At 39.2% G+C, this 26,229-nt stretch overlaps 1 protein-coding gene across 1 annotated transcript; it reads left to right on the top strand.

The window, feature by feature from the left end:
• The first annotated feature begins 24,501 nt into the window (after positions 1 to 24,501).
• LOC121805172 (BES1/BZR1 homolog protein 3-like) lies at positions 24,502 to 25,224 on the top strand. Its single transcript, XM_042204964.1, has 2 exons — positions 24,502 to 24,954; positions 25,052 to 25,224. Exons 1-2 carry the CDS (start codon positions 24,643 to 24,645, stop codon positions 25,160 to 25,162), a joined length of 423 nt encoding a protein of 140 aa, XP_042060898.1. The 5' UTR covers positions 24,502 to 24,642; the 3' UTR covers positions 25,163 to 25,224.
• Positions 25,225 to 26,229: the final 1,005 nt, after the last annotated feature.

Raw genomic sequence — 26,229 nt, forward strand, 5'->3', positions numbered from 1 at the left:
GCTACTAGGAAACATGCAAGATGACAGAATTGACTCGACTAAGACATTTTGTGTTTTTCTCTAGATTTTACCACTTGAACACTTAGGAAATTACTTAAACAAGCTAGATCTAACTTAACCACAAGAAAGCATGCTCGATCGTACTAAAATTATTCTAAACTACTAGATCTAACAAATCTAAACAAGAACGAAAACATTGCGGCTAAGAGATAAACGAAAAGTAAAATCAAACTTCATGAAGATCAAATCCAGGTGAAACACTTCAGAATCCAAAAGATAACTGGAAATAACAAAGGTTCAAAATGAAACAACAACTAAAATTTAACTACGAAAACGATTAAACATTGTTTTGCCCCTCGGGTGTTGGAACGGTGTTCGACTACTAGGATGGTAAACTGAAACGGTGGAGAACTCTCTCCGGCATGTCGCCGGAGTTTTCAAGTGATCATAATTGGTGGCGAAGCACGAGAAGTGTAGAAGCTAGTCTCCACTGCTGCTGGAACTAGAGTTATCCGAGAGAGAATGTGAGTCGTTGAATGAGTGCTTCCTTCTCTCTCCAAGTGACCTTCTATTTATAGGGTGGCTTGCTCTAAAAATTAGGGTTGTTTCTCCTTGCACATTGTCGCTTTTGCCCACACTAAGTGGTAGGTTGTTTCTTAGCAATCCTTCATTCTCCATCTCAAGCCTTTTGACCCAGTACAACTCCTACTGCATAATTACTGGCGTCGCGCATCACCTCGAAGGGGTTGTCCCAGTCAGGAGCGTGGATAATAGGAGCCGACACCAACTTCTCCTTGAGAAGTTTAAAAGCTGCTTCACACTTTTTATCGAAGACAAAATAGACATCGTTCTGGAGGAGTCTGGTGATAGGTTGGGTGATTTTTGCAAAATCCTTGATGAATCTCCGATAAAAACCCACGTGCCCCAAAAAACCTCTTTATCTCTTTCTGGTTAGTAGGAAACGGTAGCTTGGATATCACTTCCACCTTTACTTGGTCAACCTGGATTCCTCTTTTTGACACCACATGGCCTAACACTTGCCTTCCGTGACCATAAAATGGCATTTCTCAAAACCAGGATTTTCTCTTGGCATCTCCCCAACACCACATCTAGATGTCGTAAACAGGAGTCGAATGAATCTCCATAAACGGTGAAGTCGTCCATGAAGATTTCTATGCAGTCTTCAATTAGGTCGGAGAAGATACCCATCATGCACCGTTGGAACGTTCCTGGGGCATTGCATAACCCCAATGACATTCGTCTGTATGCGTAGGTTCCAAACGGGCAGGTGAAGGTTGTCTTGTCCTAGTCTTCAGGGTCTACGTAGATCTGGAAATATCCACTGTATCCATCTAAAAATCAGAAATATTACTCCCTAGCTAATCGCTCCAACATTTGATCTATGAAAGGCAAAGCTTGAGGTAATCTATACACATCCGCCACCCGGTGACCAACGGGGTGGGCACTAGCTCATTTTTTTAATTATTCACCACATGGATTCCTGACTTCTTAGGAACCATGTGAACTGGGCTGACCCATTCACTATCCGGAACCGAGTAGATGATTCTCAAGGATAATAGCTTCAATATCTCTTTTAAGACCTCTTCACGATGTGCCTTAGCTCCTTCCTCTAGCCTGATATGGTGCATACATACATCTGGACTTATTCCCACTAAGTCCTTCAGACTCCATCCGATGGCCTTTCTGTTCTTACTTAGCACAGCCAGTAGCCTTGCCTCTTGTTCCTCTGTCAGCTCGCCATTGATGATTACTGAGAACGAATTAGCTTCTTCGAGGTAGGCGTACTTCAAATTAGCTGGCAGCTTCTTCAACTCAACTTGTGGGGGAATTGTCTCTGAGGGCAATGGGTTTCCTCCCGCTTCAACACCTTTCTCTGACTCTATTTCTGGGGTACCCTCTGTACTGGTTGGTAGCTTGGTACTTGTATTCCCAGTTAACTCAGGTCTAATACAGAATTTCTTAATGACTTCCTCAACTTCTTCATCAGTCAGCCCTTGGCTACTGATCAATTCACACCATGTTACGGCTTCTATATCGGCTTGTTCGTACACATCTAAAGCTTGCATTTTCTCTTGCAATAACTTAGCCTCAAGATACTCTTGGACTAGGGGGTCAATCACATCAACATAACATAGATTCTCAGAATCAATGGGCTTTTTCATGGCCTCATCAATGCTAAAAGTAAATTTTTTACCATGGAAATCTATGCATATTGTCCCCTCGGCCATATCAACAATGGTTTTTGTTGTTCTCAAAAAAGGCCTTCCTAAGAGTATCCGACTAGAATCCCTCGCCTCTAGCTCAGTCAGTCTAATCACATAAAAATCAGCGGGATTTAAAAAATCATGCACCTTTACCAACATATTTTCTACAACCCCTTCAGATGCAGGACCTATCAGCCAGTTGAATTAGGACCTTAGTACTTGTTAACTTTGCTCCTTTCAAACGGTTATAGATCGCATATGGCTTATGGATGCTCCTAGATCATACATTGCATGCTCAATTTTGACATCCTCAACATACCTGGGTCGGCTCTCTTGGGTGGGAGCTTCTCCTGGACTATTGCAGACGCTATCCCTTCCACCATGATTTTTCCATCCTCCTTCGCCTTTCGTGCTATGAACTGCTTAATGAACTTTCCCAGTGGTGGTAGCTTCACGGCTTGGAGGAAAGGTATGGTAACATCCAGCTTCCCGAATATGGATAGATAATCCACGGAGTCCTCATTCTTCCTTTTGTCACAAAACGATAGGGAAATGGTTTTTCTCCCTTCGCCACTCCCCTTGGAATTTCGGGACTTCCTCAGAATCCTTTTTCTCTGTTTCGGTAGGGGGCCCAGTAACTGACCCAGTTTTGTCGTGGCCGCTCCTCCTAGGCAGTTGGGTTTTCCCTTCATCGACCTCGCTTGGTTTCCCTCCAATTTGAGTTTGCTCCATTACCTGAGGATGCGACGCTTCCATTCCACTTTTCAAGAATTCCTCTCCAGATAGCTTAATCCTTCTTTTCCGGGTCGGAGGTTCATGCGGATCATCCTCCGTACTCGGTTCTGCCACCAACTTCCTCATCTCAGGTCACTTGTACATTGTGTCGGACCGCAATGTGATTCTTCTTACGTTTGCCATCTCCGGTATATGTACTGTAGACGGGAGTTTCCCTGAATTCCCCCTCATCTCACCCACTGATGTTGCTAGCTGGGATAATTGCTTGTTTAGCATATCCATATTAGCTTTTTGCTTCTTCTGAGCGCTTTGCATCCCTTGCACCAACTCGTTGTTTGACTTCATCTCGTTACTTATATTCTCCTGAGAGGTGAGCATTTCCCCCATCATACCCTCCATTGACCTCCTCAGTCGGTTGGGGTTCTGGAATTGGTTGGGTCCTTGCTGGTGGTAAGGGTTATACTGGCTGTGAGGGTTCTGCTAGTAGTTCTGTGTGTTTAGGTGGTATGTAGGGTTTGGCTGATTTTGGGTAGGCTGGTAGTGGTTATACTGGTTAGAATGGTTGTGGTTGTCTTGGTGGAAAGGTTGTTGGTTCGGGACATTTTGGTTTTGCGAGTGTTGGGAATTCTGGTTCAGGTAGTTCTGGTAGTTCTGATAGTTTCTCTGGTGGGATGGTATATATGCAGAACTCGAGTTTAGATTTTGCGGGTTTTGGTTTTGGGATTGGTTCTGTTGTTGTTGGTTCCTTCTTGCCTAGTTGGATTGGTGATCTGGGTTTGCAGGGCTGCGGTTAAGGTTCTGACCTGGAGAGGGGTTCTGGTCTTTATTCTGGTTTCCATCTCTCCACCTGAAATACGGGTGGTCCCTCCATGGTGCATCATTGTTTCTCTAAGGATTCTAGTTGTTGTTTTGACTCCAATTCCCGGCTGCATTGACTTGAGCTATCACTTCCATATCCTCTGGTGGGTCATAGATAGGACTCTGCCCTCTCTGTTTAGCAATCTGTCTAAGTGTTGGGGAGGGTGACCCGTTCTTCTCTATCGCTGTCAAAAGCACCTTCTCCATTCTGTCCATTCTCATCTCCATTTTATCCTCCTGCTCTGCCGCCGAGGCACTTGCCACTCCCCGTCTCAGCTGGGGGTCTCGAGAGTTATCATAGGACATTTTTGCACTTATAAGTTTCCCCAGAACTTCCTTAGCTCTACTGACTCTCAGGTGGGGAAATGCACCTTCGGCTGATGAGTTTGCCAAGTCCTTAGTTACCTTGTTCATCCCCTCGTAGAAGGTGTTGTAGATCTTCACCTCCGTCACCCGATGGTTGGGACATGCGTCTAGCAGACTCATGTATCTTGACCAGTATTCACTCAGGGATTCATCGTAATCTTGTCTGGACCCTGATATCCCCTTCTTCAACGCACTCGTCTTCGTCGAGGGAAAGAATTGATCTATAAAGGCTAGTTTGAAGTCAGCCCAGGTTCTGATGGAGTTGGGTAGTAAGCGCATGAACCATGTATTCGCCTCTCCTTTCAGAACGAAAGGTAAGGCCTTTAATTTGTAGTCATCTTCACTTGACCCTACTGGCCGCTTCTGTGCCTTGCAAATCTTACCGAATTCATGAAGGAACTCGTAAGGACCTTCGTAGCTCTTCCCATTGAAAATGGGCAACACCGCTATAACATGCGGTTTAACATCGCATGCTAACTGCCCTGGGGTGATGACTATGGCTGGCGGAGGTTCTCCATCGGAGTGAGCATTTAGCGATCCGATCTCTGGATCGTTATCTATCTGGTCAGCCATCTCTGCTGGTTCTTATTCTTGCCTTATTGGTAACTCTGGAGTGGAATCCTCTATTTTGTCCTTATCTTCGTCACTGCTCGTGCCTAGGTCAGACAATGTTGTCGACAGGCCAAAACGGGTGGTGACAAGTATCGAACCTCGTGGAAGTATTTTCGGTCTCCACTGCTCAAAGTTCGAGCTTCTTCTCATAAACTAAAAAACAAAAGAAAAGGAAAAATTATAAACAATATATACACCAAAGTATCACACACAAATGCATAAAAGAACGCCATCCATCCCCGACAACGGAGCCATTTGAAAGATCGAGAGGTCGTTTGTTAGGTTCGTTCGCGTAATCAACTGATCAGGAGGAGACTCGTAACCTAGTCGTGTCATTGGCACGATGACCTAAAACCCCTTGGTATCAATAATTTCCTCAACCCACTTCTACTAGCTAGTATAGCGGATGTATGGGTCGAATCCCACGGAGATAGATGGATGCAAGTTGTGATTGTGGTGATATTCTGGAAGGGTTGGTTAGCTACCACGCTTGGGTTGAGTTTTACCTAGTGCGTAAACTAAAAGGACCTATATTCTACTGACCAGTGAACGAATGAATCTTGGCATGGGACCATGTGCGTAAAAGGTGTGAGATAAAGTAGTTCTAGTACATGTGAAAAGTAGGGGTTACTATAAATGGCTAAACAGAATAGCAAAAAATATTTGGTGGTTCAGGACTGCACTGTCAGGTCTGCAGGGTATGCAGAAAAGTAAAGGACAAAAAGTAAAAGGGAGCTAAAGTAAAAGTGGTCCACAAAAGCAAAAAAGGACGTTATCTTCATCAACAAGCTACTCAGAAATGCAGCAAATTCACGAACTCCATTAACAACTTCATAGAAATTATACTACTGATTCGAATTTGAAATTAAAACTTAAATCAAAAGATTAAAACCGTTAATCCTATTTTACGCTACTACGAAACATGCAAGGTGACAGATTTGACTCGACTAAGACATTTTGTGTTTTTCTCCAGATTTTACCACTTGAACACTTAAGAAATTACTCAAACAAACTAGATCTAACTTAACCACAAGAAAGCATGCTCGAACGTACTAAAATTACTCTAAACTACTAGATCTAACAAATCTAAGTAAGAACGAAAACATTGCGGCTAAGAGATAAACGAAAAGTAAAATCAAACTTCATGAAGATCAAATCCAGGTGAAACACTTCAGAATCCAAAAGATAACTGGAAATAGCAAAGGTTCAAAACGAAACAACAACTAAAATTTAACTACGAAAGCGATTAAAGATTATTTTGCCCGGTGTTCGACTACTAGGATGGTAAATTGGAATGGTGGTGAACTCTATCCGGCATGTCGCCGGAGTCTTCAAGTGATCATAACTGGTGGCGAGGAACGAAAAGTGTAGGAGCTAGTCTCCACTGCTGCTGGAACTAGAGTTATCCGAGAGAGAAAGTGAGTCATTGAATGAGTGTTGCCTTCTCTCTCCAAGTGACCTTCTATTTATAAGGTGGCTTGCCCTGTAAATTAGGGTTGTTTCTCCTTGTATATTGTCACTTTTTCCCCCACTGAGTGGTAGGCCGTTTCCTAGCAATCCTTCATTCTCCATCTCGAGCCTTTTGGCATGCATCCTGTTCAGTATTGCACCATTCTAGCGTCCTTTCTCACTTGAGTCCCCCGGCCCTTTTCCTACTGGTTTGCACCCTTTTTCCTGCACAATTGAGCAATTTTCTTGGAGATAATGCACGTTAAGCTCACATACTGTAACGACCCGTTAAATCGTTACCTACACGAAAGAATAAACCACGTATCAAATACACTTTCGACAACAAATCGAGACGAAAAGTTGGATAAGAACCGCGTCACATCAGGCACGTTTTCCAAGTGGATAAGAACCATGTCACATCAGGCACGTTTTTCAACGCCGCATTAATTACGCGTCACATCGAAACGAAAAGACGTGAATTTTTGTCTTTTATGAAAATATTTTCTATAAATACAACCTCCTTTCATTTCATTTCATTTCTTTCGCAATCGAGAATCCGAGAGAGAGAAGAGAGAGGAGGAGCCGATGGCGGCGGATCCGCGACGGCGGATTCGTGGCAGCGGCGGCAGCAGTGAAGGGAGAGGGACGAATCGTGTCAACGTTTGTTTCTACCGTTCGTTTTCTTGATTCAAGAAGGTATAACTAAGATTTCCTTCTCATCTCCTTCATTGAAACTTTATTCTTGAATCCTACATGCATATAGAGGGTGTAGGAATCATAGATCGCAAAGTTAATCGGTGGGAAAGTGAGTTTGCTTGAGAACTTTGATAGTTATGCTATTGTTGATTAAGTTGTGTGAAGTTTGATTTGAATCCTTGGTAAATGATCTAAGTTTATGTGCAAACATGTTAAGAGAGTCTTATCAAGCATGATTGTGTGTTATAAGCATGAGAAAATTTTATTTGGATGATTGTGGAAGAAACTCAAATTTCGAAATTTTGAGTATGAAATTTGTGGTGTTCGGACAGTGGATTCCGACGTGTATTTGACTGACCAAACGGTCGAATTTTGATACGAAAATTTTACTGAGTAAATTTCAAGTTGATTTCTGTGTCTCGTATAAATTTCAGCCCTTTTTGTCGAAAAATAAATTTTTGAAAAATGTTTGAAGTCGACTGCGCAATTCTGCCAGTAACATGTGTTCTCGGCCAGAATGTTTCGAAATCTGTTTGACCGACCAAATGACCTCCGATCGATTTGATTCTTGAACTAGATGAAAATTTGGAGTGTCTTCTGAGTCTTGCGAAAATTTCAGCCTTATTAGACATTGTATGAATTTACGGTGAATTTTTGAAGTTTACTGCGCAATACTGTCAGAAATTATATGTTCTGACCAGAGAGTTCAATATGTGAAATGACTGACTAAATGGCGTGATTTCGATATGAAAATTTTCATGGATGAACTTGAATGTGTCCTCTGTATTGTGACCAAAATTTAGCATCTTTTGATGTTGGGTGATTTTATAGTAATTTTTACAAAACGGTCGCGCAATTCTGCCAGTTTTCTGTCTTATTAAAATGACACTTATTTCCAAGTTTAAAAGTATTATATGATGCATGTATGTCCAAGGAACGTGTTTAACAATGCGATCACGTGTGATACGTTGAAATATATTATGGTTTATTTTTCCACCTTTGTGACGAACGTTGGGTTGGGTAAATGGAGAATAACGATGAGAGAGAAACAATAGGACATGCATGATAATATAAGTTTACGAAAGGCTGATTTGTGTTGTCGTTGGCAAGGGTGATTGAGTATACGTGAGCTCGAGGAACGAGGGTTGCCTTAAATGGATGTTGAATGGTTTAAGCAAACGAGGTGGGCTCTCTTTTACTAAACTCTTTTACGCTTTCAAAAGTATGATTATGGTGTAATAAGGGTGGTTTAAAAGTGTTATGTCATGCCATGGATTGTTTTGATTGAGATTATGTGCCTGATGCCTAGTTCGTATGAGTTTACTCCGTTAGGCTATATGGCTATGAATGAAACGAATTCGGGTCTGAATAGGGCCGCAAACCCTATCAGGCTGTGTACACAAGTGGGATCGTGAGCCGTCCTTGCTAGTCGGCCGGTCTCGTGGGCGAATAGTGTGGCCACACTTTCGTCGCACTATGGAAAGAGAATGTGATTGAATGATTGATGAGAAAGTGGGGAGATTGATTGTCTGGCCAGACTTTGAAATATTTTTGTGTTCTCGTGATATTTCTTAACTACACATAAAACTCGAGATCACTGATATGGATGACATAACTGTTTTTATGAAAATGTTTTCGGCATGAGCCCATTGAGTACATCAAGTACTCAGCCCTGCATGTGTTTTCCCTATGTGCAGGTTGAGCGGGATGTTGCGGTGGATGTTGAGTCGGCATAGGGAATATGGATGCGTTGTGTCTTCATACATAGGCGTCATCCTTGACTCTCTTTAAAACCTTATTTCCGCTGCTATATTTTTGAACTAAAATACTATTCTTTCAAGCTACTTGAGTCTTTCTTATGAACTAAAATCCTTAAATGATATTCTTAAATGTTTGTCCCTTGGTCACGATCGCCTCGTTTGTAACACCCCTGGGGTGGGCGGTCGTGACAGAGTGGTATCAGAGCTTCGTTCTTTCGCTCTGGTCCGAGAGTCTTCTTTCACCTTAAGTCTAGAATGGTAAACCTTAAACTGGAAGTGTCACGAAGGCTCAACATCCAAAGCATCACGCTCAACTAAAGAAAGTGAGGTATGTTTTAAGTTGTTGAAAGAATGTGAGATCGATGTATGAAATTGATGATGATATGATGAGGATGTTTTGGCAAGTGTACGCATGTGAATGAATGTTATACGTGAAGCTAAATTTTGATGATATGATTATGTGGAATATGAGTACGATTGACATGAAAATTTAAGCACGTGTTATATATGTGAACACGATGTTGTGATAGTATGATTATGTGAAGTATGCACATGATTGACAAGATGATCTAAGCACGTGTGGTATGTTGATCATGATATTGTTATGATGTGATTATATGGAGCATGAGCAAGACTAGTATGATGACTAAGTATGTTTTATATGTGTGAAAGTACTACAACGTGAGCATGTCAACATAGGATGATGGAGTGTTTTACATGAAGGACGAAAGTTGATGAGTTGTTTTGAGAATGTTAAAATTTTTAGAAAATAAATGAGTAATCTAAGAATGTTGTTTCAAACATATATGTGAAGTGCATGAGTGTTTTGTTTGGAATACAAATGTGTTATGAGTTTTGAAAGATTTGCATGGTTTGATATGTAAAAAAAAAATGGAAAAAGGATTTTGTGGTTGATGTTTTGTAATATTAATGACTCGTTGTCTAGTGGAGTTTGATTGAGGAAAAAAATGTTTATGTTGTGGAAAGTTGTTAAAAAAAATTGAAAAAAAAAAATTTTGAAAAAAAAAAAAAAATTTAAAAAAAAAAAATTTTAAATTTTTTTTTTTTAAAAAAAAATTTCCTTTTCGATTGGAAAATTTAGCTATGGAGTGTGATGTTATATATGTTATGAGGTGCGAAGTATGAAGCGTTACTCTATGGAGTGTTTTATACGAGTGATGAAAGTTGATGTGAAAGTATGTTTTGAGTTTTGAGTCAAAACTTTTACTCTAAAGTTGAAATTGAAATGCGAAAATTTTGAGGAAAGTGTGAGAGTCTGAAGAAAATTTTATTTCAAAAGTTTTGAATGATAATGTGAAGTGAGAAAGTGTTTTGCTTTGATATGTGAAAATGTTGTGTGTTATAGTACTTGTTGTGATATTTTGTTCTCTACGAGATGATGAAATGTGTCGTGAACTTAGAGTGCCGAAGATGTAGACCTAGTTGACCACGCGGACCGTAGTTCTAATTTGAAAACTCACCTATTGCTTTCCCGAGCAATGAAAACGAACGAGAATGAAAAGTGGGGCGAAATTTCCAAATTATCGAGATATGAGACTAGAGTATCGAGATAGAGGATGGAGACTAGTGGACCATGAAATTTTTCTATTTCTTGGAATGACGCTATGAACCTTGCATGCGAACATAGAGTGCCGAAGAAGTATGTTAGATTGAATGATATCGAAGTTAGTTGGTGACAACTGCAATATCACTTTTCCGAGTGATAGGACAAATGGAAATATGTGGTGTGAACTCGAACTTTATCGAATGATTACAAATTCAGAATTGTTTTTTTTCCTGAATGACGAGAACAAGGAGAATGCGAAAAGACGTAGCATATGATAAAGAGTTTAAGAAAAGAAGAAGTGCAAACTGAAGAGATGTTCCAAACGAGAAATGTTCGAGGCAAGAAGAGATGCGAAATGATGTAATCCTACAACGGATGTAGAGATCATACCTGCGATCTAGTAGATAAATCCGATCTTCGGTCAAAAGTGGCGATGCGGCGAAAACGACCGTTATATCATGTTGAGAGCGCGAGTATAACTACAACGCTTTAAGAAAATGACGATTATCACGTGCAAGGAATATATGAAGATATGGCTTTCGAATACTGTTATTAGTTGTAACGACACGATGAATCTTAACTTGGAATCAACAGTTTCGTAGAACGATGTTACCATGTTCGGCCTCAGAAAGATGAACGTGAGAGTGTGACCCTCGTAGCTAGAATGAATGATTTTAATCAACAGTACTTACTTGGATTATAAGAAATTCTTTTTGGAATCTTTCAATTAACGGTGAGCCTTTGTCTAATTACGACCTTGTTTGACTCACAATTCGCAATTATTGCACGTTATTTCTTTTCCTATATCGAGTCATGACTCACTTTCAGTTCTTGAAAATTTGTGGTTACCTTCGTCATTTTTGGACATCTTGATTAGTAGTCTTCTTTGATTCATCTTTTGTAAGGACAATATTTTGACTTTATGAACTTCCGCCTTTGAGCTTCATTTCTAAAGTTGTTTGCAGTTATGACTTTCAGTACGATCCCATTCCCAAACATGTTTCTTCAAAGGATGGAATATTCTTCTTGGAACTTTTGTACACCTTTTTATTTCGTAACTATGCATGCGGCAAGTTCTTCCTTGCAGAAGTGAAATTTTTTTTTTAGCTCAGTTTCACTACACATATTGTTTCATGCTCAATGATTTTCTTTCTGCAACACCAAGTTAAGGCTATTGTGTGTCTTTTTCCTTAACGTGGTTGATCTAGCCGATCTTCCTAAAAAAAAAAGTTCACTTCACGTTGGTTGCAACCCTGTGAATCCATTGATGTGACATCATTATTCAATAACATGATGTCGTCGAACCATGATCAGTGCTATCTCATGACATTTGTCTATGCTTCTAAATCCTCCCACGATTGACCATCTCGTGTCATGACATGTGTGAACCATCATTCATTGATTTTGCAAATTTGATTTGACAATTGAAATATCTTATTTGGCAGCCTACTATGTAATTTGAGACCTGATTCAGTTTCATCCTGTTTTCAAGGCCTATCTCATATTCTTTCGAGCTCTCGTCAGAAGTAAAGTTTCAACCTTTATGAGTTTATTTGAAACCTTAATTTCCAGAATGAACATGATCAAGATCAATGAAACTTAGACCCTGCCTTATTTTTTCAAACCAATTTCTGCAAGTTGGTGATGAGATCTAAAAGAGTCGAACTAGAAGTGTTGTTCTTGTTTTCTTGATTAATTCTACAACCTTTCTGATTAAGACACCTTCAGCAGTGTTGCTACAATTTTGAATTCAGTTCATATCCAAGTAAGACTGCATGATCAATTTTCGAGTTCTTGATACTAGACTTGGAGAAAAGGGAGGGGTTGAGCTTTTCGAATGCACACGGGGGAATAAGTTTCTATACTCAGACATGCGTAAAAGTGATGCACCAGCTAGAGGCAAATTTCTTTTCAAACCCCTGGCGACGAGCCGACTATTTTTGTAAGGGATTTCTTTAAATCGACAAACCTCTATAATCTCCGCATTGCAAGCAACCATGATGATAAGGAAAAGGCGTCCGGCGTATCTTGTGTACTTGAACGGAAAGGAAAGGAAGGAATTGAGAGTGGAAGAAGTGGCAGTAGTACTAGATTTTTTTTTCTCGATGTGTTTTACAGAAGCTTTGTCTGAACCGCCAACCGACAAACAATTAGAGTTCACTATTGATTTGGAACCAGGGCCTGCGCCAGTATCGAAGGCGCCATACCGAATGGCCCCTAAAGAGTTGGCAGAGTTGAAGATTCAGTTGCAAGAATTGTTAGACTTGGGTTTTATCCGACCTAGTGTGACACCGTGGGGAGCGCCGGTGTTGTTCGTAAAGAAAAAAGGATGAAACGGTGAGAATGTGCATCGATTACCGTGAGCTCGACAAGATGACCTGAAGAATAAGTACCCACTGCCGAGGATTGATGATTTGTTTGACCAACTTCGAGGAGCGGGCATATTTTCAAAAAAAAAATGGACTTGAGGTCGGGATATCATCAACTAAAGGTCCGACGAGAGGATGTACTTAAGACTGCTTTTCGCACTCGTTATGGCCATTATGAATTCGTAGTGATGCCATTTAGGCTGACCAACGCCCCGGCCGTCTTCATGGACTTGATGAACCGAGTTTTCCATGAGTATCTTTACAAGTTCGTGTTAGTGTTCATCGATGATGTTTTAGTATACTCAAAGAACGAGGAGGAACATGGAAGGCATCTGCAAACTGTGTTGGAAACGTTACGAAGGGAGAAGCTTTATGCCAAGTTTAGTAAGTGTAAATTTTAGTTGACTCGAGTGAACTTTCTTGGTCATATCGTGACGGCAAATGAGATTCAAGTAGACCCCGCAAAGGTTGAGACTGTGCAAAATTGGAAATCGCAGAAAACGCCGAGTGAAATCTGCAGTTTTTTTTTTGGGATTGGCGGGATACTACCGATGCTTCATCGAGGGATTCTCTAAAATCGCGAGACCAATGACTCAATTGTTGAAGAAAGGAATCAAAGCGGTTTGGACACCGGAATGCGAGGCGAGTTTCCAATGGTTGAAAGAAAAGTTGACCACGTCACCTGTTCTAGCGGTGCCGGCAGCCGACAAGGACTTCTCCGTCTCTACTGATACATCAAAAGTAGGACTTGGATGCGTGTTAATGCAAGATGAGAAGGTGATAGCATATGCTTCCCGACAGTTGAGACCGAATGAGCTGAATTTTCCGACTCATGATTTGGAACTAGCAGCAGTAGTGCACACACACTGAAAATTTGGAGACACCATCTCTATGAAGTCTGATGTGAGATTTCTACGGATCATAAGAGTCTCAAGTACTCGAGCAGAAGGAGCTAAACATGCGACAATGACGTTGGTTAGAAGTCGTGAAAGACTATGACTGTGGTATTCACTATCATCCGGGCAAGGCGAACGGAGTAGCCGATGCTTTGAGTAGGAAGAACCAACCACAATTAGCTTATTTCCTAACGCAAGAGGAAGCGTTGATTCGCGAATTCGATAGAATGAGATTGGAAATAGTAAAAGAGCCCGAGACAGTAGGAGGGAGAATAACGACGCTAGTGATCGAGCCAGACTTGATAACCAAGCTCATAGAAGCCCAACGACGTGATGAGAAGTTGGAAGAATTACGTGTAAAGGTGAGAGCGGAGAAGCTCGATCATTATCGTGAGGAGGCGGATAATGTTTTGACGTACGATGGACGATTGTGCGTGCCGAGCGATGAGGCGCTAAAAGATGAGATTATAAGTGAAGCGCACGACACGCCTTATACTGCTCACCCCGGAAGTACGAAGATGTATCGAGATTTGAAGCAACGTTTTTGGTGGAATGGGATGAAAGGAGACGTAGCGTCACATGTGGAATGATGTCTAGCGTGCCAACAAGTGAATGCCTTACACCAGCGGCCATATGGGAAGTTGCAACCACTCGAAATTCCCGAATGGAAGTGGGAGCATATAGCCATGGACTTCGTGATGAGTTTGCCAAAGTCACATAAGGGCAACACTGCGATTTTGGTGATTATCGATCGACTGACTAAAAGCGCGCACTTCTTACCGATTAAAGATTTCCTATGGATCGGACAAATTAGCTAAGATCTACGTGAGTGAGATTGTACGTTTGCATGGAGTGCCAAAGACTTTTGTGTCCGACCGCGATACGAAGTTCACGTTAAAGTTTTGGATGAGTTTGCAACGAGATTTGGGCACGCAATTGAACTTCAGAACTGCTTATCACCCGCAATCGGATGGACAGTCAGAGAGGACGATTCAAAAACTTAAAGACATGCTACGAGCCAATGTCTTAGATTGAGGGGAAAGTTGGGAAACTGTTCTGCCGTTGGTTGAATTCGCCTACGACAATAACTACCAAGCGACGATCGATATGGCTCCGTATGAAGCTTTATATGGCAGGAAGTGTCAATCCCCACTATATTGGGATGAAGTTGGCGATAGGAGGATGTTAAGACCCAACGCTATAAAGGAAATGACCGAAATTGTGGATCAAATCCGCGCAAGGATCAAGGAAGCTCAAGATAGGCAAAAGTCGTATGCTGACGTGCGTCGAACGGAAATCAAATTCGACGTTGGTAATAAAGTGTTCTTGAAAGTATCCCCGACGAAAGAAGTTGTGAGGTTTGGAATGAAGGGCAAGTTGAAATCGCGCTTTGTAGGACCATACGAGTTTATCGATGAAGTAGGTCCTGTAGAGTATTGTTTGGCGTTACCTCCCAGTTTTGGGAATGTGCACAACGTGTTCCATGTGTCGCAGTTGCGCAAGTACGTGTTTGACCCCAAGCATGTGATTCGTCAAGAAAAAGTGATCCTAAACCCCGACATGAGCTACGAGGAAAGGCCAGAGGCAATCCTAGATCGGAAGATACAAGAGTTGCGAAACAAGTCGATAGCATTCGTGAAAGTGTTGGAAACACCATGGTTCCAAAGAAGCCACGTGGGAGTTAGAAGATGGAATTAAAGAAAAGTACCCCGAGTTGTTTTTGTAAGACGATCAAATTTCGGGACGAAATTTCTGTTAAGGTGGGTAGAATGTAACGACCCGTTAAATCGTTACCTACACGAAAGAATAAACCACGTATCAAATACACTTTTGACAACAAATCGAGACGAAAAGTTGGATAAGAACCGCGTCACATCAGGCACGTTTTCCAAGTGGATAAGAACCACGTCACATCAGGCACGTTTTTCAACGCCGCATTAATTACGCGTCACATCGAAACGAAAAGACGTGAATTTTTGTCTTTTATGAAAATATTTTCTATAAATACAACCTCCTTTCATTTCATTTCATTTCTTTCGCAATCGAGAATCCGAGAGAGAGAAGAGAGAGGAGGAGCCGATGGCGGCGGATCCGCGACGGCGGATTCGTGGCAGCGGCGGCAGCAGTGAAGGGAGAGGGACGAATCGTGTCAACGTTTGTTTCTACCGTTCGTTTTCTTGATTCAAGAAGGTATAACTAAGATTTCCTTCTCATCTCCTTCATTGAAACTTTATTCTTGAATCCTACATGCATATAGAGGGTGTAGGAATCATAGATCGCAAAGTTAATCGGTGGGAAAGTGAGTTTGCTTGAGAACTTTGATAGTTATGCTATTGTTGATTAAGTTGTGTGAAGTTTGATTTGAATCCTTGGTAAATGATCTAAGTTTATGTGCAAACATGTTAAGAGAGTCTTATCAAGCATGATTGTGTGTTATAAGCATGAGAAAATTTTATTTGGATGATTGTGGAAGAAACTCAAATTTCGAAATTTTGAGTATGAAATTTGTGGTGTTCGGACAGTGGATTCCGACGTGTATTTGACTAACCAAACGGTCGAATTTTGATACGAAAATTTTACTGAGTAAATTTCAAGTTGATTTCTGTGTCTCGTATAAATTTCAGCCCTTTTTGTCGAAAAATGAATTTTTGAAAAATGTTTGAAGTCGACTGCGCAATTCTGCCAGTAACATGTGTTCTCGGCCAGAATGTTTCGAAATCTGTTTGACCGACCAAATGACCTCCGATCGATTTGATTCTTGAACTAGATGAAAATTTGGAGTGTCTTCTGAGTCTTGCGAAAATTTCAGCCTTATTAGACATTGTATGAATTTACGGTGAATTTTTGAAGTTTACTGCGCAATACTGTCAGAAATTATATGTTCTGACCAGAGAGTTCAATATGTGAAATGACTGACTAAATGGCGTGATTTCGATATGAAAATTTTCATGGATGAACTTGAATGTGTCCTCTGTATTGTGACCAAAATTTAGCATCTTTTGATGTTGGGTGATTTTATAGTAATTTTTACAAAACGGTCGCGCAATTCTGCCAGTTTTCTGTCTTATTAAAATGACACTTATTTCCAAGTTTAAAAGTATTATATGATGCATGTATGTCCAAGGAACGTGTTTAACAATGCGATCACGTGTGATACGTTGAAATATATTATGGTTTATTTTTCCACCTTTGTGACGAACGTTGGGTTGGGTAAATGGAGAATAACGATGAGAGAGAAACAATAGGACATGCATGATAATATAAGTTTACGAAAGGCTGATTTGTGTTGTCGTTGGCAAGGGTGATTGAGTATACGTGAGCTCGAGGAACGAGGGTTGCCTTAAATGGATGTTGAATGGTTTAAGCAAACGAGGTGGGCTCTCTTTTACTAAACTCTTTTACGCTTTCAAAAGTATGATTATGGTGTAATAAGGGTGGTTTAAAAGTGTTATGTCATGCCATGGATTGTTTTGATTGAGATTATGTGCCTGATGCCTAGTTCGTATGAGTTTACTCCGTTAGGCTATATGGCTATGAATGAAACGAATTCGGGTCTGAATAGGGCCGCAAACCCTATCAGGCTGTGTACACAAGTGGGATCGTGAGCCGTCCTTGCTAGTCGGCCGGTCTCGTGGGCGAATAGTGTGGCCACACTTTCGTCGCACTATGGAAAGAGAATGTGATTGAATGATTGATTAGAAAGTGGGGAGATGATTGTCTGGCCAGACTTTGAAATATTTTTGTGTTCTCGTGATATTTCTTAACTACACATAAAACCCGAGATCACTGATATGGATGACATAACTGTTTTTATGAAAATGTTTTCGGCATGAGCCCATTGAGTACATCAAGTACTCAGCCCTGCATGTGTTTTCCCTATGTGCAGGTTGAGCGGGATGTTGCGGTGGATGTTGAGTCGGCATAGGGAATATGGATGCGTTGTGTCTTCATACATAGGCGTCATCCTTGACTCTCTTTAAAACCTTATTTCCGCTGCTATATTTTTGAACTAAAATACTATTCTTTCAAGCTACTTGAGTCTTTCTTATGAACTAAAATCCTTAAATGATATTCTTAAATGTTTGTCCCTTGGTCACGATCGCCTCGTTTGTAACACCCCTGGGGTGGGCGGTCGTGACACATACTGACCAGTAACCAAGGCCTAGAATACGACTTATCATAAAACAATCCTCAAAGCTGCTTCGTATTGAATAGGCTATGTCAGGCCTGGTGTGGGATAGATAGATTAACTTCCCAACCAGACGCTGATACCTAGTGCGAGGAGCTGACTCAGTTCCTTCAACTATCTGTAGACCATGATTCTGTACCATAGGAGTTTTAACTGGCTTACAGTTTAACAATTCTGTTTCTACCAATAAGTCGAGCACATATTTTCTCTGGTTGATGAAGATTCTCTCTCTTGACCTCAATATTCTAGCCCCATAAAGTATTGTAGTAGGCCCAAGTCCATCATCTGAATTTCTGCAAACAAGTACTCCCTCAATTGGTTGATCTCGTCCTTATCATTTCCTGTGGGCTGTGAGTATCATATCATCCACATAGATAATTAGACAAGTAATCTTTCATTCTCTCTCTTAATGTGTGGTCGGAGTTGCTTTGCTTGAACTCATACTTCTTCATTACCTCTGTGAATCTCCCAAACCATGCTCTGGGTGACTGTTTGAGCCCATATAGAGTTTTCTTCAGTTTGCGAATTTTTCGTCCTTCGAATTCCTCTGTAAAGCCAAGTGATGCGTCAATGTAGATAGGTCTTGAAAGCTCCCCGTGTATAAATGCATTCGTCACATCAAACTGGTGTAGTGGCCACTCTCTGTTAACCGCTATTGAAAATAGTACTCGAATAGTACTCATCTTTCCCACATGTGAGAATGTTTCAGCATAGTCGACTCTATACGTCGAAGTGTACCCCTTTGTTACCAACCTTGCTTTATACCGTTTGATTGATTCATCTGGCCTCCTTTTGACGGTGAATACCCACCTACATCCCACAGTGCGGATTCCCTCAGGTTTCAGGAAAATATCCCATGTTTTATTCTTCATTAGATCCTTCATTTCTACCAACATTGCCTCTCTCCAGTGGCCAATTGGCTTCCTCTGCTGTCCGAGGGAGTTCTTCTTCTTCATAAAGGGTTGTTGCGATTTCCCTTGCCACCTCACTGAAGTTTGCCTTGGCCATATTTGTCACAGAATACCGACCTTTTGAGCTAGCCTTCTCGGGACTATAGCGCTTAGGCGGTACTCCACGAGTGATTCTCAGAGCGAGTATATATCGCCCTGCTGTCCGAGGGAGTTCCTCTTTAAAGACAATAAATGATGCAAAACGTATCGAGAAAACAGACTGAACCGAGAAGTAATCAAAGAGACCCCAGTTTCTATGAAAAACGAAATAATATTATCTAAATTAACTGTCGTCTAAAACAAAAGCAACGCTATTTATAAGCGTCTAGAAAACCTTAGGAATTCAAAAGGAAATAAAACGCAAAATAGAAAATTAAAACTAAACCCGAAAAAATAGTAAATTGTCGTTTTCACCCCCCTAAAACCGTCGCGATGAGTTCGATTCGCACCGAAGGTTTTTAGCCCGATTTCTAAGTTCGAACTGCATCAATAAATTATATTCCATTTTATTTTCTAATTCAATAAATTATACAAGTGTAGAATTTAAAGACGATAAACATACAATTTTTAATATAACAACAACAATTATATTAAGAAAGTTGTCCCAATAAACTAATAATGAAATTCTCGTACGTTAAAATGTTTCATTTTTTAATCACGAAATCAATTTCCAGTGATTGATAATTTAGGATTTAGGAACATTATGTTTATTAGACAGCTAGAAGATTTAACAGCCGAAGAATATCAAAATTTATAAATTAATTACAAAATATTCAGAGGTCATAGTTTAAATATCACAATTTATTCTCAAAATTAGTGTACATGATTTTTAAGTTTGAATTGCCTGGAAATTTTGGATTTTCTATGTGAGCCACAACGTCGATTCAAATGTTTTCTAGTGATATTATTGGGAAATTATAAATTGAAGCTGCATCCCTCATGGCGTGCCAATACACGATTTATACAAACTAGTATTAACCCACGCACTATGCGCGACTCAAAATTATATTAATTTGATTTTATAAATAAATTAGATAAAATAAAAATAACACTATTACATAAAATAAAGAAATAAAAATGTACTATAGTGACAATAAATAATTATAAATATCAAATTAATAAGTGTTCAAGTAAACCAACTTGAAGATATTTGTTAATTACAACACTTATTAGGTCTCTACAACAAAGAAACATATTGTCATTAATAACATACACACTTCAATACTAAAATACTATTAATATTAAATCAATCATAAATATTTAAAGTACAACAAAAAGATTATCATATACAACAAAAAGATTATCATGAGGACAATGATATCGCCTTAAAAGATAAAATGATGAACTACAAAACAAATAAAAATATATATACAAACATTAGAATAATAAAACAATAATTCGTACTGTGAAAAAACTTATTTGTAAACAACCTTAATAATAGGAGTACAATAATAAGAATAGCAAAATAAATAAAAAGAAATAGAAAAGCACAAATCTCAATCTACAATTACTCTGCTTCATCCTTATTTTCCCCCTTAATCTCCAAATTTATGATTTATACATTTGCGAGTAAACAATGTGAAATTTTATGCTCTTCGTTTTCTTTGCTTCATTTTGCCATTTCGTTGACTTTGAGTGTTTTCTTTGCATGAAAATATATGGAAGTGACGAAGTTGGCGACGAATATACAAAGTTGTAGCTTCAAAATATTATAGATAGTTGGTTAGCTTGTGTGATTTCTTATGAAAAAAGAATTTCTACAAGCTATAAGACAAAATATAATAAAATAAAACTGTTAAAAATAAAACAAAGATGTCGAGTAGTTCAAGAGATACAACACAACGACGAGGCCGTTCAAATTTCTCACGGGACTAAACGATCCATACGATGGAATTCGACAAGACATACTTAAGGTGAGTACCCTATTAGAGATTGGTATACTGGAAGCATCTTTCGAATGCTTGTATATGTAATAACTATTTTATGCATTTTTACCACTTAATGAGAAAGAATATTTTGCTATAATGTGGTTTGCTTTTGCATTTATGAAATGTTAAAATTAACATTTTAGTACATAAGAAGCAAAAGCAGTCTAAGGCTTCTGAACAATAGACGAGTTGTGAGCGGCGTTCACAGTAAGTAACTTGTCGGTTCGTGTAGAAGGAAAATTGTTTCACAACCTAGATAGGCTTTGACCACCTATCGTGAAAGGTTGCGACGTCAGTCTGAAAGTTTCCTTACCTAAGGAAATGAATGACGTCGGTGTGGTATAACACTGAAAGGATCAAACAGTGAGATAAATCTTTCTTGGCTATTTACTGAAAGACGAGGTCTCGGTGATGGTCATTTCTTAATCATTGTTGACATAACATTGAGCATACGATATTAACTAAAAATTACTTCGACTGATCAAATGGAGAGGGTATTTCGTTGCCCAAGAATCCTGATAGATTGGTAGTGATCATTAATGTCTAAGTGGTGCTAGTATTGTTATTGCAATGAATCGTGTGCTGGGAGAGACCAGTCTGATAATATCCTCAAGAGCTGTTTAGAAAAATATTTTATTTTTCAGGAAACTGGCCAGCTGGAATTTATTCCATGAATAATAAATAATGTTTTTAAACTAGACCACTCTTGGAAAAATAAATTAATTAATAAAAGTTAGATAGCAGACTTGATAATAATTAATGGAAATTTAGATCTTTAACACGGGAAATGATATAATTAGAGAGAAGTCTCGGAATACTCGTAATTTCGGTTTGGACGGGCATTCAATATTATATCTATAGTGGATGATAATAATATTTAAGTTTGGGCTTGAATTAAATTACTGTTAATTTAATTATTGAAAGCCTGAACTATGGCACAATCTAATCCTCCACAGATACCTGGTCGGGCCCAAAATAATTAACTTAATATAAAAGGGAGAAGAAGAGAAGACATACGTAATTAATTCACAAAATTTCGTTCTCTGCAATCTGAGAGAGATTGAAATTTTCGATTCTCTTCCGTAGAGATTTTTCTGTCTTCAATTCTCCTCATGCTTTTGAGAATTTGATAAACTTTGCCCACGCAAAGGTCAATTTCGAGTTAAAGGGAACAGATTAGAAGATCCGTGGTAGAGATTGATTGAAGAAGGAGTTCGAATTCAATTACTTGAATTCATACGACAAATCCTATGATTTTAATTGCATATATTCAAATTGATTTATGATTATATGCTTGTTTTAACATGATTCCAAGTTTACAATCTGAAAAAGCATGTTCAGATGTAAATCAATCAATCAAACTAAATAGATTCTTATTTATTCCGCTGCAAAAACCAACATACCCTTCCCTCAATCGCAGCAGCTTACAGGTGGGTAAAACAGGAGACAACGACTTAAGCTCATGCCGTCGACATCTCCCACCACCCATTGCCATGAATGACTCATCATCAGGAATTGGCTATGGAAATGGGGTCAGAAACCGTCATCCACCGCCGCACAAGAGAAACCAGCTGTCGTCGGCACACCACGTCACATTATACACTCTTCATCAAAAGGAGGGGTGACAAGATCATATGCTTAATCATATATGTTGATGACATGATCATCACTGAAGATGATGTTGAGGAAATAAGCTAACTCAAGGGGAATTTGGCAGCAGAATTCGAAATGAAGAATCTTGGGGATCATAAGTACATTCTTGGTATAGAAGTGCCAAGGTCAACAATGGGAATCTTTATTAACCAACATAAATACATTCTCGACTTATTAGTTTAGACATGAATGTTGGAAAGCAAACTGGGAAATACCCCAATTGTTCAAAACCATGGGTTGCAAATTGTCGAAGAAGCAACACTCACTAATTGAGGAAAATACTAAAGATTGGTTGGGAAGATCATACACCTCTTCTATACTAGAACAGACATTGCCTATGCAATTGGAGTAGTTCGATACTTAAAGGAGTTAGTTGGTCTCGGTGTATTGTTCAAGAAAAACGTACATCTAGACATCCATAGATATACTGATGCTGATTGGGTAGGGAATCTTGTCTACAATAGGTCTGCTGACCGCTGCTGGATACTTTACTTCTGTGGGAGGAAATCTGGTGACTTGGAAGAGTAAGAAGCAGAAAATGGTCGATCTTTCTAGTGCCGAGGCAGAATTTCAAGGAATCAATAGTGGATTGACAGAGATACTTTGGCTCAGATGGTTGATGGCAAAATTAAATCTGCAGACACAGAAAACATGCAAACTACTATGTGACAAAAAGCTACTATCAGCATTTTAGAAAATCCGGTCCAACATGACCGAGCCAAGTACGTAAAAGTTGATCGTCACTTCATAAAGGAAAAGATCGAAGGGAAGATAGTGAACATTCCGTATGTGAGATCAGAGGACCAGGTGGCAGATATCATCACCAAAGTAGTAATGGCAAGAAGTTTTCAAGAAGTATTGGACAAGTTAAGTTTCAGAAATCAGAGAAAAATCAGAGATCAGATATTCTGCATTTCAAGGAAGAAATCATACAATATTATTAGATTGATACGTACCTTAATTGGTATACATGATTAGAGCTACCTTGTGTAGAATTACTCTAGCCTATAAAGAGGTTAACTCTACATATTGCTTGATAAACAACAATTTATACAATTTTTACATTATTGACTAGGCAACTAAACTATAGTTATCGGATTGTGAAACTTGGTTTTTTAGAAGTTGGGTTGCTCTATTTCACATGTAATTTGTAAAATGATAAAGTAAGGTTGATTTTCTTAAGCCTCTCTTTGAATAAATATTTCATGCAGGTAACTTGGACGAAAGAAAAAAAAAATGATTATTTTGATATATCAAATTCCATGTTTCAAATGGGATGAGGAAATGCAGTCAACATATCGTGATCTGGCTTACATAGGATAAAAACTATGTTTGGACTAGATTGAAACTGTGATAGTAGAAATGGACAACTCACCCCACTTTATAAAAGGGAAAGGTTCTATAAGAATATATAAATGAGACATGATCAATACCAAGTCGATGTGAGACAGATATGAGGGTTTTCAACACGTGCCTCCACATGTGGGCCGAAATGCATATCGGACTTCCACATGGGCAGACAAAGAGATCAAGTCAGGTTTGCTCTGATACCATATAAATTTTGGAGATAGAAATTGCAGATTGTCTGAAATTGTTGAAATTACAGAAGACTGAGAAATCATGAAATGAAGAAAATGGGAGAAACCGTTGAAAGAAAGAGAAAAACGTGGAAATTCATTAGTGGGTACATTTGGAAAACTTGATCATAAAATACAATAAAGGCCTTATAAAATAGGTTGGGAAATTTATCCAGCCTTTCTTATATTTTTTTGGTCTACATTTACAAGTGGGATACGAATCACTATCAATTGGAAATATGCCTCTTGTGAGAGAAGCTATGCTGAAAAATATTGACAGCCTCCACAGGTTTTTACAATAAGATTACAAATTAATGAGTCGAACTCAAATTTATTATATACTCCAAACAATTGACTAGTTAATTCCAAGCGTCAATTCCGACACCACATTTGGCATGAACATGCAATCTGGTGCGTCCTATTTGTCTTCAACATTTTAGAATGTTTTGGTGTTTAGTAGCAAAAGCAATCTGTTCCCATCTTAAAAGCAATATTTGCATATCTCTGCAGAGAATAAAACTGCCATCTAGATCAAAAGCTTATCAATTTTTTGGATATTTACCTTTGCAGTCTTTTCTCAATTTCACTACTAAAACCACTAAAATCCAAAGACAAAGTCACTCACACTGATACCTTATACTCAGTTTCCTCTCCCATAAAAACAAAAAGCAAAAAATCAAAATCTCACCAACAGCTTTGGAATCAAAAGGACAACTTCTTGTCCCCTTCCTTATCTCCTTTCTTGTCCAAACAACCCTCTTTCTCCCTATAAATGTATGAATCTCTGTCATGCAAATGTAGGATAGAGAGAGATGGAGAGTGAGAGAGGTAGGAAGGTTTTGAAAGGGTGCATCAAAACAACGAAGGGGCCGTGGGTGGTGCGACGCGCCACCAAAGATGGCGGCCACGTGATGAAGTATCGGTACCCGTCTGAGAAGGAGCGGCTGAACAACAAGCAGAGAGAGCAGCTCCGCCGCTCAGTGAAGCACAAGATCTTCAAAGGGTTGAAGGCTCACGGAAACTATCATCTCCCCAAGCATGCCGACTCCAACGACCTCCTCAAAGCCCTCTGCCACGAGGCCGGTTGGCATGTCGAAGAAGACGGCACAATTTTTAGAACCAAGGTGTAACATATATACATATTGACATAGCTATTACAATTTTTAGTGTGTGTGCATATTATTATGGGGTTTTTTCTGTTTGATTTTTATTTTTTTGTAGGGAGGAGATGTGGAGAAAATGCCAAGATTGGTTGATGATGAGAATGAAGAAGAGAGCTACTGCAAATGTGGAGATGAGGGGGAAGAGCCTGATACAACTCTCACTCTCTAGCTATCTAGGGTTTTTGCAGTGAATATAAACTAGTTTATACGAAAATGGTTGTGCTAGTTTGATAGTCACGTTTCTTAAATTATTGAAAATATATTAATTAAGTATTATTGTTATATATTGGAGAAAAAATTGGCGAACATTTTTTGTGAACGATACATGAGACATTAACTAATTTTTTGTTCGGATTAGCCAAATCGTATTTGTGCGTTAATTGGATCCAACCTAAAGCTATAAAAATTCAAGAGACATAAAAAAATTGAACGTATTAATTAATCCATGATAGGCATAAATTTAAAGGTATAAAACATTTACAGACCGTTAGGTATATATTTAATTTTGTTTAAAAAAATCAAATTTCCATCTATATATTAGACTTTCATCTACAAATTGTCCAACCAAATAAGCAAACAATGATTCGCAGCGATTACGAAGTTGATATTCACGAAAAAATGAAGGAGATTGATTTTCTTTGATAACGAGAAAATGTTGTCCCAGTTCGAGGATATAAAAAACCAAATTCTCCGCTTCCGTCGATCTGAATACGGGGATGGAAGAAAATATCAACTTCGGCTCGTCATGTGGACTAAAGCGACTAAGATAAGTGCGAAGGTGAAGGGTTCGGTTACTGAAATCCCACTCGATCCTTCCCTATATATGTACTCTTACCTATTGGACGACCGCATACACACTCTAAACATAAAAACTTCTCCATGATGCTCGTCTCTCTATATCCGGGATAGAGAATCGACTTCGGGACAAAGTATTGGAGAAGTAACTTTTAAATTTTAATATTTAAATTTTAGAAATTTAATATGTATTAATTTGTTGTTTATACTGTTATTTTTTAATTAATGAATGTCGTATGAGTAGAAGTTCTACGAAAGGGAATTCGGACAGTTAACCGAATCCAAAAATTGCCAAAATCAGGAACCGGAACCGAATGAAACGGTTGTGTTCTCGGTTACCCGAAAAAAAATCGAAATAGCTCCAGTGTTGATGGCTCTGTTTTTATAGCATCACTAGTTTTAACCTACGTGCGATGCACGACGAAATTTTTTTTATCACAC

Source organism: Salvia splendens, chromosome 1 (genome assembly GCF_004379255.2).
Source record: "Salvia splendens isolate huo1 chromosome 1, SspV2, whole genome shotgun sequence".
In the NCBI taxonomy this organism is placed as follows: domain Eukaryota; kingdom Viridiplantae; phylum Streptophyta; class Magnoliopsida; order Lamiales; family Lamiaceae; genus Salvia; species Salvia splendens.